Source organism: Nelumbo lutea, chromosome 3 (assembly GCF_056320005.1).
Source record: "Nelumbo lutea isolate HS-2025 chromosome 3, American lotus-T2T, whole genome shotgun sequence".
Taxonomy (NCBI): Eukaryota; Viridiplantae; Streptophyta; class Magnoliopsida; order Proteales; family Nelumbonaceae; genus Nelumbo; species Nelumbo lutea.
The window spans coordinates 91,413,329-91,436,701 of NC_142686.1; the positions used below are offsets into that span (position 1 = coordinate 91,413,329).

Sequence of the window (23,373 nt, forward strand, 5' to 3'; positions counted from 1 at the left end):
AGTTCTTGTCAAATCGGGCATAACCGCCACTGGGCTCCTGCCGCAGCCGTTACCTGCCAGGTCTGTGCAGGTGATCGTTATAGTGTACTATCTGCTTGGTTGAGTGACACGTCCCAAAAGGGCAGGCACGCCTCCATCTGTCGAGAGACGTGGGTTCAAACTATAGAAAGGACAAGGACTGTGCCACCAATCGAGAGACATAGTGCAATCTGACCGGTACGGTCTTGTCAGATGGAAGCTTCTTGAGAGCGTCGCATCACTCAATCGCAAGTTACTTCGTAGCGAGCTATTCTAGCCGCGAGCTACTCTATAGCAAGCTCTTAGGGGTACTTCGAGGTGACCCTCATCAAGGTTGGTCTTAGGGGCAGTTCTTCTGCCCAAGTGCTGGAGCGAGCTGGTTTCCCTAGTTGGCAAGTTGAAATAGTCTTGGAGTATTCCCTTCTCAATAGCTTAGGGGACCTGGAGCTCGCGTTGTAGCGAGATCCCCTATAGCGAGCTATAACGTAGCGAGCTGCTCTACAGGCTCATTACTTAGTTGTGGTCAGGCCATGATGCTGAGCTGTTGTTCGTGCTGAGTTAGGTCCATGTGTCATCATCTCCATCAATTGCCCTCCACTCCTCAGGCTAAGAGTGTTGCCTTAGCGTGAGGAGTTCATGAAGTGCAAAGGGTTGATTTTACCGAAATTCAAACTTGATTGACTGCTCATATTAAATGCGTGCGCGGGAATCAAGGAATTTCTGACTTTTTGAATACCAAAAATGCGCTGAAGTGGCTCTTAACTCCGGATGTCGTGCAACCGCCATTACCTCAATCATGGGAGACATGCAGCCGGTCACATTTCGGTTTCAGAAGGTGTGCGGTCAGCTTGACTATGAACCGTCAGATCTACCTCGATCTGGGCCGTTGATTCGGAGGCACAGTAACTATAAATAGGAGGGCCCCCTAGGCCTCATTTCCTTTCTTGCTATCTTGCTGTCTTTAGATTCTGAGGTTGCACATCCATCTACTCTACCCAAGCTCTTTTGTTCACTTCGTTTCGTCTTTTCCAGTGAGTTTCAATCACTGTCAATCATGTCTGGATATCCATACCGTAATACCCTCAAGCTCGGGGGGAGCTTGGGAGCAGGTTCCGGAGGCTTGAGAGGCCTCCTGTGATGTGGCCTCTACTTCTCGGGGGATGGAGCCTGACACCTTCGGTCCCACCTCTATGACGACGGAGAGACTCAAGTCCCTAATCCGCTATTTTCACCTTCCTAGGGACCATGTCTATAGCCTCCCCACTAGTAACTTCCCTGGGGAGCATGGTCCCAACGATATAGTTATTTTCTAGGAACAACTTGAGGCTGGCCTGCGTCTTTCCCTACACCCCCTAATAGTGGAGATTTAAACCACTTTAATGTTACCACCGATCAGTTTCATCCCAACGCTATCCGGAACATGGTTGGGACCATTTCTTTGTGTTATGAGAAATGCCTCCCCTTGAACCTTGACATTTTTGCTTCTATTCTCTGTATTAAAAATGTCACTCCCGGAGTTCCTCCGGAAAGGCATTTTTACTACCTCTCTCCCCGGCGTGGCTATAAGCTCTTGTACGAGCTGCCAAACAAGATTCCCGCCTGGAAGCGGGATTATTTTGTGGTCCGTAACCCCGAGGGGTGGCCCTTCCCAACTTCTTGGAGGGGCGCCATCTAGGACCTCGGGGCCGAGCTGGACCCTGAAATTCGGAAAACGATGTTGTCCTAGGCATCAGTAGGCTTCCTCTGTTTGGACTACTTGACCGAGGAGAAGCTCGTGCAGGCTGGCTTGAGCCTAGGTAGGTTGCCTTTTTAGGTCGCGTAGAGCCTTGTAACAATATTGTGTGTTCAAACATTTTGTTTCTTACTGAACTAATATCTTATGGTTTTTTTGGCAGCCATCATGTCTAGTGTTGACGCGCGCCGCCTCCTCTCAAGCAACCAAAAGCGCAAAGTGAAGAGATCGCGTCTTGAACGGACTCCCACCTCTGGGGGTACTGAGTTCGAGTCTACAGAGCCAGACTTCACTTCTCCACCGCCTAAAGTTTCGCTGCCTCCATCTGAAGGAGGTGCTAGCGGAGTTGGCCTCAAGGAGGGCGAGCTCCCACAGCAAGGGGTGATTCCTCCTAGTCCTTCTCATCCATTTCCCTACCCGCGGCTCCCAGTGGGGAACTAGGAGGGTGTTAATGATTATGTAGTGGTCAGGCGGAAGAGCCGAAGGGAGATCTGCAATGAGGAGATCGCTAAGTGGGGGGAGATGGAGCCCAGGGATCTCGCCACACTCGCCGCCTCTCACTGTATGGTGGTAAGTGGTCCTTCCCCTCTCCTCATTTTTTTGCTTCCTTTTGCTACCTTCTCACCTTAGTCTCTTGTTGGTAGGTGAACTCTACCATCCATGCCATGGCCCTCCAGATGAACATCTACTCCGGCGATTCTCACGATCAGAGGGTCATCGTTCAGAAGCTCCAGGGCGAGCTTGACCAGACCCGGGGTGAGCTCCTTCACACTCGCAAGGGAAGCGAGTCCCATGAGCAGCTCGTCCGAGACCAGGAGACACAGATCGCCAGGCTTTCCGACGAGAGTGCACGTTACAGGGAGGAATTGTCGAGGGTGGCCACGGAGAGGGAGCTCCTTCGCCAACAGGTTCGAGACTTGGAGTCCACACTTCTGAACCGAACTCGGGACTTCGAAATCATGGTGGAGGCCGAGCAGGAGAGGGTGGTCTGGCACTTCAATGACTCCCAAGAGTATCATGACCTCCAAGTGGAGTATGGCTCGAGCTCGTACCGCTTTGGATTCAAGCTCTATCGCTGGTTGGTCCGAAAGAAATTTTCTGGGCTCAATCTTGACGGCATCACCATGAAGGGCCTGTCTCTCGAGACGATGGACCAGGCGGAGGAGGAAGAACCTGACTCCCCGGAGGATGAGGACGAGGTGGAGGAGATGGACCCCTGAGGCTGGCGGCATTGGTTTTTCTGCTCTGATTTCTGGTGGCTCCCGGGTACCATAAACCCGATCTTGAAAAGATCTTGTTGGGCGGTTGTGCCCTTTCTACCTTTTGTTAAACTTTCTCGAGCTGTTTAGCTTGATTTTTTTTTGAAATGGTAATGAATCTTCCCTTTTTGTGTAAGTATGGCGTGCTCCCTTTATTTTTGCTAAAGCGATCTCATCACTTGAGCTTTTAGAGCTACATGCCCGAAGTAGGACTTTTCGGTAGTTGTTATCCTGAGCTGTCATTTAACGTTTAAGGCATTTCTATGGTATACTGCGAAGTGATTACCTTGTATGCCCGAACTATATATTTGTTGGTTATTCCTCAGTTCAACCAATGTACTGAGATGAGCTATGCTTCGTGAGGTTTAAACCCGAGTTGCTTACGCCTCTGATATTTCATACTTTTCCTTCGCCACGAAAGTGGCTAAGTCTTTCTTGATGCCGAGGTCTTTGTTAGCTCGGTGTTTTAGCCCTTAGGTTGAGGGGGTGACTTATAGTCTGCCCTTGAAGTTTGCCCATGCCATGGAGGCAACTGGGTCTTATTGTGCCGAGGTCATGTTAACTCGGCATTTTGGCCCTTAGGCTTTGGAAGTGACTCATGGTCTACTCTGTAGTTTGCCCGTGCCATAGAGGCGATTAGGTCTTATTGCGCCGAGGCCGTGTTAGCTCGGCACTTTGGCCCTTAGGCCCTGCGAGTGACTCATGGTCTACTTAGTAGTTATAGGTAATATTGCCTTAAGTTGACAATATTCCATGCCCGAGGTACTTGTTTCCCTTCAAGGGTTTCGAGCTCGTATGTTCCTTCCCCGAGAATTCGTTTCACTTAGTAAGGTCCTTCCCAATTCGGTCCAAGCTTACCAACGTCAGGCTCAGGTACCATAACTTTTCGAAGGACCAGGTCGTCAACGCAGAGGTTCCGCTTCTTGACCCTAGGGTTATAGTACCGAGCTACTCTTTGTTGGTAAGTTGTGGTCCTGATATATGCGAGGTCCCTTACTTCGTCGAGTGGGTCGAGGTTGGTACGTAGCTCGTCTTCATTTGTCTTGTCGTCATATGCATCCAGTCGTAACAAGGGAACCTCAATCTCAGTTGGGATGACTGATTCAGTGCCGTATGTGAGGTTAAAGGGAGTTTCTCCTGTGGCGGTCTTCTCTATGGTTCGGTAAGCCCATAGAACGTTGGGTAGCTCGGTCTAGGCGCGCTTTGAGTTCGCGAAGAATAGCTCGGTCCATAACCTCTACTTGACCGTTTGTTTGAGGATGTGTGACCGAAGTGAAGTTCTGTCGGATCCCCATGTCTTGAAACCAGTTCTAGAATTTGATGTCCTCGAACTGCTTACCGTTATCAGAAATGTATACCCGAGGTAACCCGAAGCGGCACACTATGTTCTTCCAAAAGAAGTTTTGAACATTTCGGGTTGTGATTGTTACAAGGGGTTCAACTTCTACCCACTTGGTGAAATAATCCACTGCGACCACTAGGTACTTCCTTTGGCCTGTTGCTGGTGGAAACGGTCCAAGTATATCGGTGCCCCATTGCGCGAAAGGCCACTGGCTAGTGAGATACTTGAGGTCTGCATCGAGCTGATGGTGGATGTTGGCATGTCTCTGGCACTTGTCACACTTTCTGATGAGCTCAATGGCGTCTGCTTTCATTGTTGGCCAGTAGTATCCCTATCGTAGTGCTTTTTGGGCGAGGGCCCTGCCCCCCAAGTGTCCGCCGCACAGGCCCTCATGAGTGTCGCGGAGTACGAGCTCGACTTTGGTAGGTCGCAAGCAGCGCAGGTAGGGGAACGTGTAGGATCTTCAGTACAGCCGTGTAGTAGGAAGCTCGCGAGTGGGTCGGTCCAGCTTGGCTCTGCTTCAACGACAGGAGCGACCTCCTATGCCCCCCTAAGAATACTAGGCCAAGGCAGGTTCTCTATGTACACGGTCCTCATGGTGTTATCACTGGGGCTGGCTAACCGGGACAGGGCATCGGCCTCAGCGTTCTTCAACCTTGGGATTTACCTGATGAAGTATGACTGGAAGTTGAGCAGGGCCTCCTGTACTTTGGCTAAGTAGGCAATCATAGTCGGTTCGCGAGCTTCGTATTCTCCTGTGACCTGATTGACCACGAGCTAGGAGTCGCTGTAGATGATAATGTGCTTGGCTTTTATTTCTTGGGCTAGAGCTAGCCCGACTATCAATGCTTCATACTTTGCTTCATTGTTGGATGCCGTGAACTCAAAGCATAGTGCATACTCCAGTTTCGTGCCACTCGAGCTATGCAGAACTATTCCAGCTCCGCTGCCCTACTGGTTCGAGGAGCCATCTATGTGAAGGATTCAGGGCTCCACATCCCAGTTCGCTCTTGGCCTAACTAGGAGAGATGTCACACTGACTGCTACCTCACAGTGCTCGGACTCAACCAGCCTGGGAGCTCTAGGCTCACCCGAGCTGGGGGCCTCGTGCTCAAACGACCTGGGGACTTTGGAGCTAAAAGTGAACTCCACAATGAAATCTGCTAAGGCTTGGGCCTTAATAGTAGTTCACGGCTTATATTGGAGGTCGTACTCGCTGAGCTCAATGACCCACTTCGTCAATCGACCAGAGACCTCGGGCTTGAGTAAGACTTGCCTCAGAGGTCTGTTGGTGAGGACGATAATAGTATGAGCCTGAAAATACGAACGGAGTTTTCGGGCTACAATGACCAGTGCATATGCCAGTTTTTCTATCTTTGGATATCTCGTTTATGCTCCCTGCAACACTTTACTAACATAGTAGATATGTCGTTGGACCCGATCTACTTCCTTTATTAGTATCGAGTTGACCACTTCGTCACTTGCCGAGAGGTACAAATCTGAAACATCGCCCTCCTCGGGCCGGGTTAAGACTGGTATGCTAGCGAGATACTTTTTGAGCTCGTCGAACGTGAGCTGACAATCTTGGATCCATTCAAACCCTTTGCTTTTAATTGCCTTAAAGAAGGGTAGGCAGCGATCTGCCGATTTGGATAAGAAGCTGCTCAGAGCGGCTATTCTACCGTTCAGCCTCTGAACTTCCTTCACTTTTCGAGGTGGTCTCATATCTAAGATGGCCTTTATTTTGTCCGGGTTGGCCTCAATGCCGCGTTGGTTCACCATATACCCCAGGAATTTACCCTAGGTGACTCCAAAGACACACTTATTCGGGTTCAACTTCATATTGAATTTACGCAGAATTTTGAAAACTAAACTCAAATCTTGTATTAAGTCACAAGAAAGCTAGGTTTTGACGACCATGTTGTATACATAACATTCTATCTTTTGACCAATCAATGGCTCAAACAGTTTATTTACAAGTCTTTGGAAGGTTGCCCCGGCATTTTTTAATCCGAAGGGCATGACATTGTAACAGTACAGGCCGAGCTCAGTTATGAAGGCAGTTTTCTCTTCATCAGCTGGGTCCATCCTGATCTGATTGTAGCCCGAGTAGGTGTCTAAAAAGCTCAGCAACTCATGCCCCGAGGTCGCATCCACTAGGCGGTCGATCCTGGGAAGTGGGAAGCAATCCTTTGGGCAAACTCAGTTCAGGCCGATGTAGTCGACGCACATGCGCCATTTACCATTAGCCTTTTTCACCAGGACGGGGTTGGCCACATAGCTCGGGTAATGGACTTCCCTGATAAATTCGGCTGCACGGAGCTTCCCGACCTCCTCGTCGACTGCCCTCCATCGCTCTGGGGCTAGGTTGCGTTTCTTCTGTCTAACGGGCCTAACTACAGGATCAGTATTAAGTTTATGAGTTATGATGCTAGGGTCTATGTCGGGCATTTCTGCCACAGACCATGCAAAAACATCTAAATTTTCAAGTAAAAAACGTACCAGTTTAGATCGCAGGGGCTCCTTAATGGAAGGACCAATCTGAAGAGTTCGGGCTGGGTCTTCCGCCAAGGCCGGGATGGAGACGGTCTCTTCTGTGGGTGCAGCTCGCTCTTTGCTTTGCTCCGTAGGTCGCTTCAACTTGAGGTCATCGGCCACCTTGGTTTTTCCCACAGACGGCACCAAATGATGCGGCACGATCCGGGCACTACTAGCTAGCTGCTGACTGGCTCCTTGTTGGCAACGGATGGCACCTGAGAAGACGAAGAAGAAGGATTCTCGGGGATTTGCCCGGCAAGAATACTCCGAAGCTTAAGTTAGAACGCTAGAGAGGAAGAAAAGAGTGTAAAAGGCTAAGAGTGTAGGTCGCGCTAGATCACTGTATTCGCGAGGTTAACTCGTGAGTAAGTAAGATAATTCAAGTTCAGATGAAAATTCCAAAGTGAGTGAATGTGTCTCTCCCCTTCGCCTAAAAGGATTTTATAGGGGTGTTCTTGTCAAATCGGGCGTAACCGCCATTGGGCTTCTGTCGCAGTCGTTACCTGCTAGGTCTGTGCAGGTGATCGTTATAGTGTACTATCCGCTTGGCTGAGTGACACGTCCCAAAGGGGCAGGCACGCCTCCATCTGTCGAGAGACGTGGGTGTAGACTGTAGAAAGGACAAGGACTGCGCTGCCAGTCGAGAGACGTAGCGCAATCTGACCTATACGGTATTGTCAGATGGAAGCTTCCTGAGAGCGTCGCATCACTCAGTCGCAAGTTACTTCGTAGCGAGCTATCCTTGCCACGAGCTACTTTGTAGCAAGCTCTTAGGGGTACCTCGAAGTAACCCTCATCAAGGTTGGTCTTTGGGGCAGTTCTTCTGCCCAGGTGCTAGAGCGAGCTGGTTTCCCTAACTCGCGAGCTGAAATAGTCTTGGAGTATTCCCTTCTTAATAGCTCGGGGGACCTGGAGCTCGCGTTGTAGCGAGCTCCCCCTACAGCGAGCTATGACGTAGCGAACTGCTCTACAGGCTCATTACTTAGTTGTGGTCAGGCCATAATGCTGAACTGTTGTTCGTACTGAATCAAATCCACGTGTCATCATCTCAGTAAATCGGGTCAAATCATCCTCCATAAGTTACTTTGGCGATGCATGCATTTCTCCAACCCTAAATGGTGATAGAGTCGATTGTCATCTTTGTGAATATTAATATAACCATAGTTGATTTCCTAAGACACCCATGAGTTATTCCAGCTAATCATGTATGTTAAGCCATAGTTCTGAAAATTGGACCGAACCAGACTGGTCAGACGGTTGAAATGGTTGATTCGGGAATGAATCAGGTAACCAGTTGTTTTTCATCCTAAAAGTATTTATAGGCCAAAAATACTGTTTATTTGGTCAATTAGCCGCTGACTCAGATAACGGACCATCCATTCATACCAAACAATCAAACCGTTTAACTCAAAAATCGGTCCCAAAACGTTTCCATATCCAATCTGCTTTGGGCAAAATTTTCCCTTCAATATCCACTGAACAAATATCTAAGCAAAGATGAACCAGCTGGTTACCATCAAAATAACTCAGACATCAATAACTACAGAATAACACCACATGTGCATCAAGGGATGAACCCTTGTTGGGCCCCACAAAATTAAAAAATATATATATAATAATAAAAAGAAATAAACTTGTTGGGAGATAAAAGATCAGGTCTCATATGGTGGGTCCCGAGGGTATAGGCTTTGTAGCTGAGCACAATAATATAGTAATAATTGTACATTTGTACTGCACTCCAAGTATAGCTGAATATAATGTACATGCATTATATAAGTAGTTGATGAGGACCACAATGGGGCCCAGGGGAATTGAACCACTGGCCAGTGGCCACTCACTATCTTCAACTTTACCCAGATAATAAGGATATTAGCGCGCTAGGGGATATGCAATATTGCTTTGCTTTGTCTTTGCATGAAGAATTTGGAGACCTCACTCTTGTCAAAAGCACAAACACCCAATTCATCACGATTTGGTGCCCAAAACAAGGCCTAATTGCACCAATTCAGAGAACCCATCTCTCTTCTTCCAACCCTTTTTTTATCTCATATATCTTCTAACTTCAAATCCAATTTCCAACCACTGATGATTAAGGTCCCCATAAAAGCTTTTCCTCACATGAGATGAGAGAACAGAACAAGCAACATCTCCCATTGGTCTCTTTGGTTTGGTACATGCAACCAGCAGTCTCGCCTTATCATCATTTCATTTCATTGCAGACCCCTTCTCCGCGGCAAGGAGACAAATCCATCTGGTTCCCAAATCCTTAGCTTCCCCATCTGAATGGCTCTGAGCTGGCCAACTATACTAGTTAGTAATCTTTGAGCAATTCTGATTGCTGCTTCCAGCAGGATCAGTCCAATTAATCTGTTGGTGTTGGGCTCATGCACACCCCCAGATAAAGTTATGGCTTTGAAAAATGACCCAATCATCTGGTTTGAATGGATGGTCCAGGTTGGTTCTGATAAAAAAATAAAAATTATAAAAATAAAAAAATAGTCAAAAATTATTAAACAGGTCAACAGATCAATAATTCAACTGTCTAAATCAACAGGTTATTGATTTTTTTAATGATTTTTATCCAAAAATTATATTTAAAATAAAAACAAAATAGATTGCCTGAATAATTCCTAACCTGAACGATCCCACCATCCGAATCAGTGGCGGTACGAAAACCATGGAATAAAGTATAGATATGTGTATGGCGCTACAATTAAATCGCAAGCTAACTAGGGGACAATAGCATGTTGAGACATATACATGAAAGCATTTTTCATTATTAGCTTTGTAGTTTCCTAAAATATAACTGGAAAACGCCTTTTCTCATGCACCTTTATTGTGATGGGTCATAGGTGGGTTTTGTTATGGCCAGTACCGCCTGCGACCACAAATTTGCTGATCGGGAAATCTAACTCCTGCTGCATGCAAAGTTGGACCTGTAACTCAGAATCGACTAGCCACTAAGTTCAGGTCTGTCGACATCGATGACTGAGTCAAGCCTTGATCAAGCATATGGGAATGGGATAATGTGGATCTCGATTACGTAACCAGGTGCAACAAGACACAAGAGGGAAAACCTCAGCTCTTGGCTGTTTTGGAGCTTCCTCCCCATGACCACGTTTCCATGGGTGTGGGGTAAAAGAGTATTTACATCACATAGTCTTTTAGCTAGAAAGACAAACAGGGAATTAACGTGTCATGCGCACAGGAAGCTCACAAACTGCCCACCAAACAGACAAATTAAGTTCTTTAATTTGGCAACATAGAGAATTTTATTTTGTTCACACTGGATACAAATAGAGCAGTCATGAAGCGTTGATGTTATTTCTAAAGAAATCAATTACAGGGCAGTAAAAACTAAAATGCTAACTTTACTCTTCAGTTATGGATACTATAGGGGCTAGAGAGCCATATATATATAGCCGCGCGTGAAGCTCACTAATACAAATGTTCACAATTCTAACTACTAGAACAGTTAATGATCATTAAAGTTATATATCTGAGTATTGCACCAAAAAACGGACCAGAAAAACCGGGAATCGGTTTTATTTTACCTCAAAATCGTTGATTTAATCAGTGAATCACTGACTCGGGCTATCCATTCAGACCTGATGGCTGAATCATTCAACCCGAGAATCAGTCCTTAGAACGGTTTCTTGTCCGATCCAGTTTTAAAAACCTTACTTTTTGGTGCATCTCTTTGCAGATCATGGAAGTGTGAGAAAACTGTGTCTCTAATGCAAAGTAGTGCATTTGATGGCTGTTTTGGGGACTGTTTAACCAATAATAACACCCCACGTACGTCAGCCATCAAGTATTATACTCCATAACCACTGGTGGGGCGTTATTATTGGTTGAACAACCCCCTAACACAGCCATGAGTAGTGCAGCTAATCAGGATTATACCTGTTCATGGGCCAGGTAGCCCTGGCTCAGCCCACACCCCGGTCAGGTTTGGACATGTAGTTAGGCCCGCAGGCTTGACCTCGGGCCCAAAAAAAACCCAGCCCGGCCTGACTAATTTATATAATATAAAATATATAATATTTATTATAATATACATATATATTAATAATTTAATATATACATTATAATTTCTCTCTCTCTCTCTCTCTTTCTGTGTGTCTGTTCTACCACTTCAGTGATAGCAGCGGCATGAACTTTAGACTTGGGGCTCAGGCCCAATCCTGGACTTGGGCCCAAGTTGTAGGCTCGATGGTCGAATCAGACTCGGGCTTGGGCCTTAAAAAAATCTATTAATTAAGAATGAAAGCCCGGCCCAGCTCAGGAACAGATCTAATCAGGACTGATCAGTTACTAAAAGGTTTTGGCAATTAAACCCAAAAGAAACGTGGCAAACATTGTATATGTGAACAAGTGAAAACAATAAATTCTTGAAACAGAAAGCCACTTATGCAGTTAACCAATCAAAATCTTGAAACTTCATTTGTAGAGATTAGGTCTCAATAGCAACCACTCACCTGGTAGACCTAAATAATGCCTCAAATTGGATGAGTAGTGGGTTCTCAACGATGACAAGAGATTGGTAGGGAGTAATTTTCACAAGGGTGTTTATGGTTTTCCAAGGTTTAAGACATGTGCTCTATCTCCGCCTATATATATATTATTTCTAATAGGTCACTTGAAAGGCTTCCAATAATGCACAAAGGCTGTCTACCAGACACTACCTCTGGGTGTATCTGTGTGCATGTGGAGAGAGAGAAAGAGAGAGAGAGAGTTAGAGACTTGATTTAATTACACCTGCCGACCATCTAAATTATGTTTTAGTAGAAGACAAGTGAAAATTATTGACCTGACCCACATTTCCTTTGATGGGTCAGGTTGGATGACTCAAACAATGCAACCAGGAATTCAAGCTGGGTTTAGAAAGAATTTACCCTTCCCAAACAAAGGTTTTAGCTAGGTTTATATTATTACATCAGTTAATTTGTTCACAGCATGTGAGGACTGGCCTAGTTTTTGATGTCAATCTTGCCTTGCTGAAGGTATCAGCCTGCTGTATCCCTGAAATAGAATTAATGCTTCTTGTATATATATTCATTATTCAATGTTGTGATAGCAGTTGTAAGCTTCCATATGCATGCAAGGTCAGTGACAGCAATTGGTTTATTACCAATGTAACAGGAACTCGGCCAAATTATCAAGATGATAATGCCAAGTGGATTTCTGCATTATTGAGCTCTGACATTTGAGAAAGCATGGTGTAATGAGGAAGCAGTTAGAGGGCCAGTCCAGAATTATTAGTAAAGCTAATGAAGGACCACAGTTGGAGCATTTCTGTAAGCTAAAGTTATGAAGAACAACACCCAATCCACCCAAGGGACCACGGTATACATTTGCCCTGTACCCAACCCAAACAAGAAACTGAATCACTGTTTTAAAGTATTCTTAACTCATCAAATTTTAACTACAAATGATTCACTGTTTTAATTGGAAGCAAAAACAGCTAATTTTGCATTTTAACTGGAGAAGAATGCCTTCAGAATGTTTCACTATTTTAACTGACATAACTGTCATTTTCTCTCTGCTGTGTTACCATGATTCCATCAACTTGTATGAACTTTTGTAAGTATATATGTGGTTCAGAGGCCTTAAGCCTTACCGTTGGAGCATGTGATTGTTCTCTCTCCTAACACTTCCATGAACCAACGCTACCTCACTGTCTAGAACTTTGATTGATTGATTGATTTAGAGAGAGAAAAGGATATTCCATTAGCAATAGATAAAACAAGGGATAACTAGAAACAAAGAATCCACTCGCATGGCTCATCTGTTGACCCACCAAAGTGAACCCAAAACCAAACGATTTCTTCCTCTTTTTAATGTTAAAAAAAAAAAAAAAAAACCCTTAAACATCATAAACTTACAAAGCTGTACGGAATGGTGATATCACTTGATATCATGCTGTGTACATTCCACCTGTTCAGTAGAGTTCAGATTTTTAGGAGTAGACGGAATAGTAAAACCCCAAAAAAAAATAATTAGTGGAGATTAAAATTTATAATTTAGATTTACTGGGGCCAAGGTTCAAAATATCAATATGCTCCTTGGTAGGGGTGTATCAGTACTTAAATTAATGTATTTTTATATTTTTTAATTTTTTTCAAAATTTATTTTTGGGGCATATTTTTAATCATATTTGTTATTAAAAAAAAAGAGTGGTTTCCAAAACCCCTTTAAAAAGGTGTATCGTAAAGCCACTGCTACGATATGAGACGTCCATTACGGGACATATTGTATCGAAATTTTGAATCTAATTGAATTGTTCAGGCTCAACTTTGTTAAGTTCAATTTGAGTTTGAGTCTCAAGTTCAATTAGTTATTCAAACTATAATTCCATTAATAAAAAAGTTTATCTCAAAAACTTGTGTGCCTGGTTCGATTAATATATACATACATATATTATATAGAATATAAAAATATGTTTTATAATATAGATTGTGAAAATATATTCTTATATTTTATATAATATAAAAATATATTATATTATATATATACTATAAAAATATTATTTTCAAGCTTTCGAGTTGGCCTCGAACTCATCAAATATTTGATCAAACTGAGCTCGAATCAAGAAATATAGTTCAAATTGAACTTGAACTAAAATTTGAGCTTAGTAGTTAAGAGTAATGTTAGTCGAATTGATCAGGTCTCCTCTATTGTACCCCTAGTCTTCACACCCACCTCACTGCACATTGCAACTACATGTAATAAACATCTACCATACTTGGACGTTTTCATTTACAATGAAACATTCCCAATGCATGATTGCAAGTACTGTGAGGTGGGTATTAGGATCCTAGTGAAGAGGAAATTTGGATACAAAAATTTATGGGCATATTCCAATGACAATATATATATATATATTTCAATAAATAAGAAAAGAGACTTCTTGAAATATAAATTCATTATTGAAACATGTAAACAAGCCTATTTAGTGGTATTTTGATCAATAGAAACTCCAATATTGTCATTCATGAGCATCAACATCATCCAAGCCTTATCTTAACTATATGAGGTCAACTATATGAATCATGATTTACTATTCCATCAAGTTATATCCATTGTTAAATTATTGACACTTAAATCATTTCTTACTAGTTCTACCCTTGTCCTTTTTCATCTACCCTTACTCCTAGTCCCTTCAACATACAACAAATCGCTTTTTACAGGTTTTGTTGATAATGCAATCCACCGGATGGGGATTGAACTAAAGGAAGGTAAGGGATCTTTATAATTTTCCGAAAAATATGAAGAGACTAATTTAGAGAAGTCAAAGTACAGGGGAGGTTAAAACATTTGCTATAAAACACAAGGGAGGTTAAGTAATTTACCCAAATTCCTAAACAAGACTTGCTATTATACACGACTCCGGATCACCTGCCCACGTTTAGCCACAACACACTACCCCCATGAATTGAGAACATCTTCCCCTGCATAATACTATGTAAAAGGATGAGATGTTATCCATGTGTGACTGCAACTTTATGTGGATAGACGTGGGCAGAGTTTGTGTGAACAGGAGATCCAGACTCATTATACACATGGTACACGTGGTCCTGCTTTAATCTGTTACTTGTGTAACTTCTCCATTCTCCACCACACATCGAACATACTGAAACTGATTGTTAAATGCAGGTTGGGAGATGAAATGAAGCACAGGAAAAGCATGTTTTATGGTGTTGGTATCATCATGATCTAAGCCCTGTCCTAAGTATGAATTATAAACGTTGCAGCTAAGAATGTAAAGATTACTCCTTGCATATGCAAGATTTACAGTCAAGTGTATATTGATGTTAGGTGCAACATTTATAGCTTGGTTATGCAAGATTTACAGTCCTACAGTGCTTTTATGGTACCAGAGCAGTATGAACAAAATAAATGAACACAATTAGATTGGGCAACAGTTGTCTTTAGTGCAACATTTATAGTTGGACTGTGTATGAGTTACCAACTCTATAATGTTTTATATGACATCGATACCATAGAACTTCTCACTTGATAAACCTTTTTAAGCATTCATATATATCTTAAAACTCAAATAAGTGAATTAAAGTAGGCTTAGTTTGTCTCAGGTGCAATGTCAATAGTCTTATTGTGCGAGATTTACCATGCTACAGCTTGAAGGCGTCAACTAGCTGCTAGCCTGCTGGTAAAGTCTCTAGCTGGTTGTAACAGAGATCTGGCATCGAGTCCCATTTAGTCCCGTCTTCACCCGGCTTAAACTGTGGGAGGGGGTTAGGGGTTTGAAGGATGGCTACCTCTATTGTGAAGCCTACTAAAAAAAAAAAAAAAAAAAGAGAAAAAAGTAAAAATATGTTACAATCAAGATTCAAAATTTTGATATAATTTACTTAAAAAACTGTCCCAAAATGCAAATTTCAAGGGTTTGTTCATTAAAAAAAAAGTCTTGTTTTTAATGATAAGTATCAATATTATCAACCCCCACCAGTGGAAATATCAAAGTAAAAAAAAATGAAAAGAAATAGTTTTTGTTTCATAAAAAATACCCGATACACATTCCGGTGCTGTACTGCACCACATGTTTCTGTACCATAGAATTGCTCATTTGTTGAAGTTTTTTTAACCTTTATCTCAACAGTAAGGATAAATTATCAAAACCATGTTTATTTGGAGACCCAAATTTTCCAACCCATGACTAGAAAATCTGAAAAGGGCATGGAACAGGCTTTGGGTTCTTGTGAATCTCTTAGATTTTCTTGAGTTTCCAATAAAATTTTTTAGAGCTGAAAAAATAATTTTTCATAAACCCTATTCTTTATTCTCTAAGACATTAATTTAATAAGATTTTTCTTTCTACCCAACCCTTTTTAGGGCAATGTTTTCAAAATCAGACCAGACCGCACGGTCAGACTGGAAAAACGAGAAGCGGTCACCTAACCTGGTTCCGTTTTAGCCCAGTACTGTTTTTTGGCCAAAAACATTTGATTTAGTCAACAAACCGTTGACCCAAACAGTCAAAACTCAAACCATCAACCCAAACAACAGTTTTTAGTCATTTTTTACTTTTTATTATATTTTTTTAATCAGAAATCTGTTCGATTCAACAGTCAGACTGTTGGAACCGGACCCAGAACTGTCCGGTTCAGTTTTAAAAACCTTCTTTTGGGGTGGGGTTGGGAGTGTTTTAAACCTACAAACTCAAATCTTTTTCTTTATTTATTCTGGTTGACTTCTTTCACCAAGAAAGTTCTCGGTGACTTCATTTGCTAGACACATTTAATGCGAATGTAGAGAGGTAAGTCACAACTAACAACATGTTTTCTGCTTCACAAGCCATGCACATCACGTCACCTCATAAAAATTAACAAACTTTGAACAATAAATCATGTTGATCTAGAGGGTCCAAGTGATGGGGTAACAGCCAAATGCCTCCAATTCTACCACACTAACATGGAGTAAGAGGTTAAACACTGAAGCAAAATATAGATTGGACGTCGCAGATTAAAGGGTCCCATATGTCAATTTCGAATAGAGATTGATCAAGCCACAAACCAAACTCATGCGTACCGTCATATTATACGTCCAAACAGAATAGGTGGTTGGCTTTTATGGTGTGGAGCGTTCCCACACTTATGGTCCTGATTGTGTTTCATAAATCAGTCTAGTCTAGGCTTTATTGATAAGAAAGAAGAAGAGAGTAAGTTGAAATTGAATTAGATTAGAGGTACAAACCCTCAAAGCAATTCTCCTATTGGGCCACATGGCATCCATGATTCAATTTTATCCCTCCAAACCCCCATTCTCCCAGCACAGCGGGTTCCAAGACTCCTGCCTGGTTCAGTATGGATCTGAAACGAAAGCACCAAAGTATTTTCTCTTACACTGTCTTTAAGTTTCTCATATATCATTCATACCACTACCACCACATTTGTTGATGATGGAGTGCCCACCACCGCCATCATCACCTTCTGCACCACTCGAAGATCAAAAAATCCCCGCAATTGCATTAGAGAAAGCCTCATGTCTGCCACTTTCAGTGTTTTCCCACCAGATCAACTCTCGTCTTAAAATTTCTTCCGCTTATTACTTTTTCTGTTCAAACAGAGTATAACATCTTTTTTTTTTTCCTTTTCTTTGCTCTTTTTTCTTGTGACCCACTTAATCTCCGCTTTTCCTGCTTAATCCTTTCACTTATGTTCAAAGCAGATGATGAAACAGACCTTAACTCGTGCCACCAGTTCTTCTATTTATAACCAACCCCCCAAAGCCAAGCCTTAAAGTCACGAAAAGTTTTTACAACATTCTCAGCAGTTGTGGTACTCTTCCAGGATTTTTTAACAATAAGATGTCATTTTCATATGCAAAATCTTTCTTACAACGGTTTTTTAGCAACAACCTTGGAATGGAGAGTGGCAGCTATGGCTTCTTCTCCAGTGATATCTTACCATCTCTCGGAGCCAGGCTTAACCAAGAAACCAAGCTTAGGAGATACATCATTTCTCCTTTCAATACCCATTATAGGTGACAAAACTTCGGACCTGTTCTCTTAGTGTTGTTATTTTCTTCTGAAGCAAATGTGGTTATCATTTGTCAAAGCACACCAATCAAATTTTTTCTTCATGCCAGGGCCTGGGGCATGTTTCTCATTGTTCTGGTCATTTACTCAGCCTGGATCTGCCCATTTGAATTTGCATTTCTAAAATACAAGCAGGACACACTGTTCATCGTTGACTACATTATCGATGGCTTCTTTGCCATTGACATTATTCTCACCTTCTTTGTTGCATATCTTGACCGGAGATCTTATCTTCTGGTTGATGATCCCAAGAAAATCGCAATCAGGTAAATAAGCAGTTTCATAGTTCTGTAGTATTTATGAACGAACCAGTATATAATTTAGCCTTTTTCACATTAGTCTCATCTTTTTTCTTAAATGCTCTGAGCTTACATGCAGGTACATGTCAACCTGGCTTGTCTTTGACGTTTGCTCAACAGCACCACTTCAACCTCTTAGCCTCCTGTTCACAGATAACAGCAATGAACTTGGTTTTAAAGTACTCAGTATGCTCCGTCTGTGGCGTCTCCAACGGGTCAGCTCCTTATTCGAAAGGTCCATGGCCAAATTCAAATCTCTTTCCCTCGAAATTTCAAATGCTTTGGGTGGAAGAACAATAATATTCATTAAGCTGGTTTACTTTCTTCCAGACTGGAGAAGGACATTCGTTTTGATTATTTTTGGACTCGGTGCGCAAAGCTCATCTTGGTAGGCCTCTAAGACTTTGCCTTCTCCATTCTTGGACTCCTACCTAGACCCGCTACTTCTATCAAAATTATACGCCCTTTCCTCTTAACTGCAGGTCACTCTGTTTGCGGTACACTGTGCTGGATGCTTTAACTATCTGATTGCTGACAGATATCCCAATGAAAATAGAACCTGGATAGGTGCTGTAATGACAAATTTTAAAGAAAAGAGCCTATGGGACAGATATGTAACAGCAATATACTGGTCTATCACAACACTAACTACAACTGGTTATGGTGATATACATTCTCAGAATCCAAGAGAAATGCTGTTTGCTATCTTCTATATGCTATTCAACTTGGGATTGACATCGTACCTCATTGGCAACATGACAAACCTTGTTGTTCATTGGACCAGCCGCACCAGAAACTTCGTATGTTCTCCACTTCAAGAACTTTTCTCTGCTTGCTAAAATAGTTATAGAGATATAAGCAATCTTGGTAAGCAGGCCATAATAAATCCAATTACCAACTGTTACTATAACCACATTTGGACATTTATATATAAATAATGTCATGAGAAACAAGTTCAAAAACAAAGCAGAATTTATTTACAAATGGAACTGCATAAAAATTCTGAAAACCAGGCATCACTTCTTATTGTTTGTTAAAAATTAGGTTCTTATCTATACATTCAGTAGCATATCCTACATTTTTGTGGGAAAAAATATCTCTCACTTTATGATCAATGCTAAGCATACTTGTTTTCAATGCTGTAGAGGGATACCATCCATACCGCTTCTGAATTTGCAGCACGAAATCAATTGCCCTCACACATTGCCGATCAAATGTTGTCTCACATATGCCTCAAGTTCAAAACAGAAGGATTGAAACAGAACGAGACCTTGAATGGTCTACCAAAGGCCATTCGTTCAAGCATAGCACATCATCTCTTCTTCCCTTTCATTCATAAAGTCCATCTTTTCCAAGGAGTTTCCAGTGATTTTCTTTTCCAATTGGTAATTACTTAACATAGTTCACAAACTTCCATGGTAACTTTTTTTTTATTTTTTGTTTATCTGCTAGGATTGAATACTGATTTATTGTCCCAAAAAACAAGGGTCATGGAGCAATAGCCCCAGCCAAGAATTGCATAATTCCTTAGAAATATCTGTTTATTGAGTTACTCCTCAAAGTTCCATGTTATGTAAATGAACTTTTTCCTTCCATAATAAGGTTTCAGAGATGGAGGCTGAATACTTTCCACCCAAAGAGGATATAATTCTGCAGAATGAGACCCCGACAGATCTTTATATACTGGTCTCAGGAGCAGTGGTCAGTGATCTAATATTAATTTTTTTATTGGAAGCTGCATATTCATTTACGAGACACTATCTTTTGATCCTCTATAATGCCCACTGCTAACTAATTTAATCTGGTTGCTGATTGTTCTATGGTTTCAGGATTTTATAGTATATGTTGACGGGCATGAGCAGGTATGATCTTTCTGCTTCTCATATTAACTGTCAATAAAGGATATGGAACAGACCTAACTTGAATTCTTCATGAATATTATATACAGGTCCTTGGAAAAGCAATTGCAGGAGAAATGTTCGGAGAAATAGGGGTTTTATGTCACAGGCCACAACCATTCACTGTTAGAACCACGGAGCTTTCTCAAATCCTACAGTTGAATAGGAGCTCACTAATGAACATTATTGAGGCAAATAAAGAAGATGGAAGCATTATAATGAGCAACCTCTTCCAGGTATATATTATATCAGATAGACCTTTATACTTTAAAGAATCCTTCTAATGGTTAATCCTTTTCTTTTGGAAAAATGTGTTCAGGAGAGAGGGGGGATGGGTTTTTTGGTAATAAAAGCTAAATGCTCTATGTTCCTTTTCACAGAAACTGAAAGAACTTGATGGCTTTGGCTTCAGAGAAACATGTGCATATTCACGCCTGAACCTCAAAGAATGGCTCCATGAAGGACCACAAAAGGAAAAAAGTTGTTTTCATGTGGGATGTCAAGAACCTTGTCCACACACAAACTCAAACCAGGATACAAGAGACAGCAATATTCTAGTGTCAGAGGCTGCAGAAAGGGACAAAGAAAACACAGTCTATGATCTCATTAGATGGAGAGCTGATGCTAATTCAACTGACACATATGGCCAAACAGTCCAGAATATTTCTGTTCACAATGGGAATCTTGAAATAATTAAGATTCTACTAGGAGCAAATATAAACAACTTAGATGCTAGAGGGTGGACGCCAAAGGTTATTGCAGAGCAACAAGGACCAAAAAACATTTATAACCTCTTACCATGTTATGAGAACAGGAGCAGAAATTTAGAACATAAAATAGAATTCATTGAGAAAGAGACAATCAAAAACATTGAGAATGATCAAAGAAAAGATGGGAGAAATGGAAAATCCAAATTTTGCAGTACCTGTGAGAGCCAAGTTACAAAATTGACAAACATAAGAGTCACAATCCACATGCCCTTTCGAAAGGAATGTACAACTCAAGAACAATTTGGGAAGTTAATTGTCCTGCCTGATTCCCTAGAAGATCTATTGAAGGTAGCTGGTAAGTCTTCTTTTAACTCAAGAGCATTTCATTATAAACCTGAAAATTCGAAGGTAAAATTATGGAACTAGTTAAAGTTACTCTCAAGTAAATATAGCAAAGAAATATTAGCTGGACCACGTTCCTAGAAACTCCCAACCATGAATTTAAATGAATAATCCATGTAAATCAGGAGCATTCTTTCTTAATTAGGCTATATCTTTTCTCACACAATTACTATGTGAAACTGCAGGTCAAAAGTTTGCAGGCTACCATCCAACAAAAGTTGTCAATGCACAGAATGCAGAAATAGAAGACATCAGTGTCATTCGAGATGGAGATCACCTGTTTTTCCTTCAAAATGAGCATGAAATAGAGATCGCAATGTAGCATAACCATTATTTAGGAGAATATAGATACAATGTGGATTGTAGACATACAAATAGTTTATAATTTGTAGGCAATTATAATGAGGAATAAAAGGAACAACAGAACATGTTAATCAAACTTGGCCTTCAAAGCCAACAATCATACTGGAAAATTGAGTAATAGAATTACATTTGATCACAGTTAACTCATGATAACCACAGAAAAAACCATCCATCAATAAAACTCAAAGAATAATAATACAAGAAACTACATCTTTAAGAATATCAATGATTTGGTGGGCTATGTAGGCAGGGAAAATTCAAGGAGATCTTCCATTCTATAGTTTTTCAGAGTGATACAATGGATAGTAAACAAGTCCCTGATGCACTGCAAAAGGAAAAGTAACAAGAAGAAAAAATATGATGTCTGGCACGATATTTGTCACCGATAGGCCACTTAAAATCTTCCTTTGAACCTGCTGGCCTGACTCTATTGGAAGAGGTAACAGAAGAAGCATGTAAGGATACTTCAAACCAAGTAAACACAATGAAATTCACTTCCATCCAATGATAACGTGAAGTCTCTGTACACTTTCTTCACATTGTTACTCGGTAAGAGTTCCATAATAGTATCATTCCTCTTTAATAGTGCCAGTAATTGGAAAAGGGTGAGCCTCTGTGTTGAAAACAAATTTATCCAAAGGAATGACTGTGCTGTCCCCAAATAGCAGGTATAAATACTTCAATGTCTCTCCTAGGAAGAAGGTCTCCATCTTGTCTCTTCTTTGAGGGGGAATCGTGGTGACATCATCTAGAGAAGTGTAGCCCCCAGAATCCACCTTTGTATATTTTTCAAATGCTTCAAAGATCTGCCAACCCCATTCTCGATATCTGCGGAGGTTCAAGACATTAAGCAGTTAAAAGGGAGAAGATATGGAGCATGATCATTTATATTTTTGGTGATGTACAAAGAAGAGCTTGCTTAAAAGACGTCCTTCACATAGCATAAGAAAACTACAAGCCTAAAAGCATTTCTTAACTTACTTGGGGTCTTCTGTAATACGAAATAAAACAAATAATGATTCAACAGTTTCAGGGCGCAAAAGGTTGTGACGATCAGCATGTTTAATTATGATATCATTCAAATATTCAGAACTTTTGTTTCCACCATCAGGTCCTCCTTCGGAAGCTCCCTGCTTCATAAAAACCATAAATCATTCACATTTTACATGTACACACTACGATTCACAATAATTTTTTAGTAACCAAACTCACCTCTACATTAAAATAAGCAATTTCTGGAGCAAGACCAGTAGAAGTCACAAAGTACATCTCAACACATGTCTTTGCTAGATCTTCTGCCAACTTCAAGTTTTCCAAGTCTTCAAAGGTGAGCAAATTTTCTTCCATAGCTTTTTTCTTTGTAATCCCTTTAGTAGCACCTAGCGCCAAAGTTCCTGGCAAGAAACACACCTGAACAAAATATCAGATGTCTCCACATTAGTAGATTAGCCATTTTAGGAACAAGTAGTACTCGAGTAATTTTAACAATAGATAGCACGAAACAGATTGGAATAACGAAACACGATTCATGTAGCCAACCCCACATAGTTGGGACAAGGTTTAGTTTACTTAAGGACTGATAGTTTGTGCAGAAACACTAATAACTGCATGCACAAAAAAGGATCCTTAACAGATGAACAAGGTGGACAGGTGGAGGGTAAGTGGTAGTCCTAATATTCTTACAACTATATTGCTTGTGTGTGTCCCCAACTGCATCCTTGGAGTCGGAGATATAACTTGGTATAATTCCAAACCAACCAGGGACAAAATCAGGTTGGGCCAAGTTGGGTTAAAGGATGCATTATGGTTAAGATTGAAAAATGCCAAACTGAAGTTAAATCAGGTTGGTCTAAGGCTGATGATGTAGACTGATATGATATAAGGCTGGACAGTTAACAAATTTCAGGGAAAACTGAAAAGCAAATTGATGATTTTGAGGGTTTAAGTCCAAGATTTGGTTTATAGGACCATAGGCAGATCTAAGGGAAATGAGGGGTTATCTTGGGCTATAGGGCTATAAGATTTGATTAAAGAGATGATTTAGTGATGAAATTCCTGCAATGTGCAGAAATTTCTAGAGAGAAAATATAATATCCAATACTTTTGAAATGGAATTTCCTCGTACTGTTTCAGTGGAATTCCTTTTTTGCTTTTTTTTGAGAAAAGGTAACTTTCATTCAAAAAGAAAAGGGAAGGATGTACATGAGAAGATGTACAACAGGGCTTCCAAAACAAAAAAAAAAAAAAGAAA

At 41.3% G+C, this 23,373-nt stretch overlaps 2 protein-coding genes across 4 annotated transcripts in view; one reads left to right on the forward strand and one right to left on the reverse strand.

Annotated features, from left to right (window-relative positions):
• Window positions 1–16,683: 16,683 nt before the first annotated feature.
• On the forward strand, window positions 16,684–21,222 carry LOC148866847 (potassium channel KAT3-like). Its single transcript, XM_088978655.1, has 11 exons — window positions 16,684–17,395; window positions 17,501–17,716; window positions 17,829–17,984; window positions 18,080–18,137; window positions 18,232–18,549; window positions 18,895–19,134; window positions 19,352–19,450; window positions 19,579–19,611; window positions 19,698–19,883; window positions 20,028–20,712; window positions 20,945–21,222. Exons 1-11 carry the CDS (start codon window positions 17,220–17,222, stop codon window positions 21,079–21,081), a joined length of 2,304 nt encoding a protein of 767 aa, XP_088834781.1. The 5' UTR covers window positions 16,684–17,219; the 3' UTR covers window positions 21,082–21,222.
• Window positions 21,188–23,373, reverse strand: part of MNS3 (alpha-mannosidase 3) — a 42,854-nt gene continuing 40,668 nt past the window's right edge. For all 3 annotated transcript variants that reach the window (XM_088978656.1, XM_088978658.1, XM_088978657.1), the window contains 3 exons: window positions 22,335–22,532; window positions 22,104–22,252; window positions 21,188–21,950 (listed from right to left, as the gene is read on the reverse strand). In XM_088978656.1, the coding sequence (XP_088834782.1) occupies window positions 21,692–21,950; window positions 22,104–22,252; window positions 22,335–22,532 (606 nt within the window). In that variant the 3' untranslated portion in view covers window positions 21,188–21,691. The remainder of the gene's footprint in view (window positions 21,951–22,103; window positions 22,253–22,334; window positions 22,533–23,373) is intronic.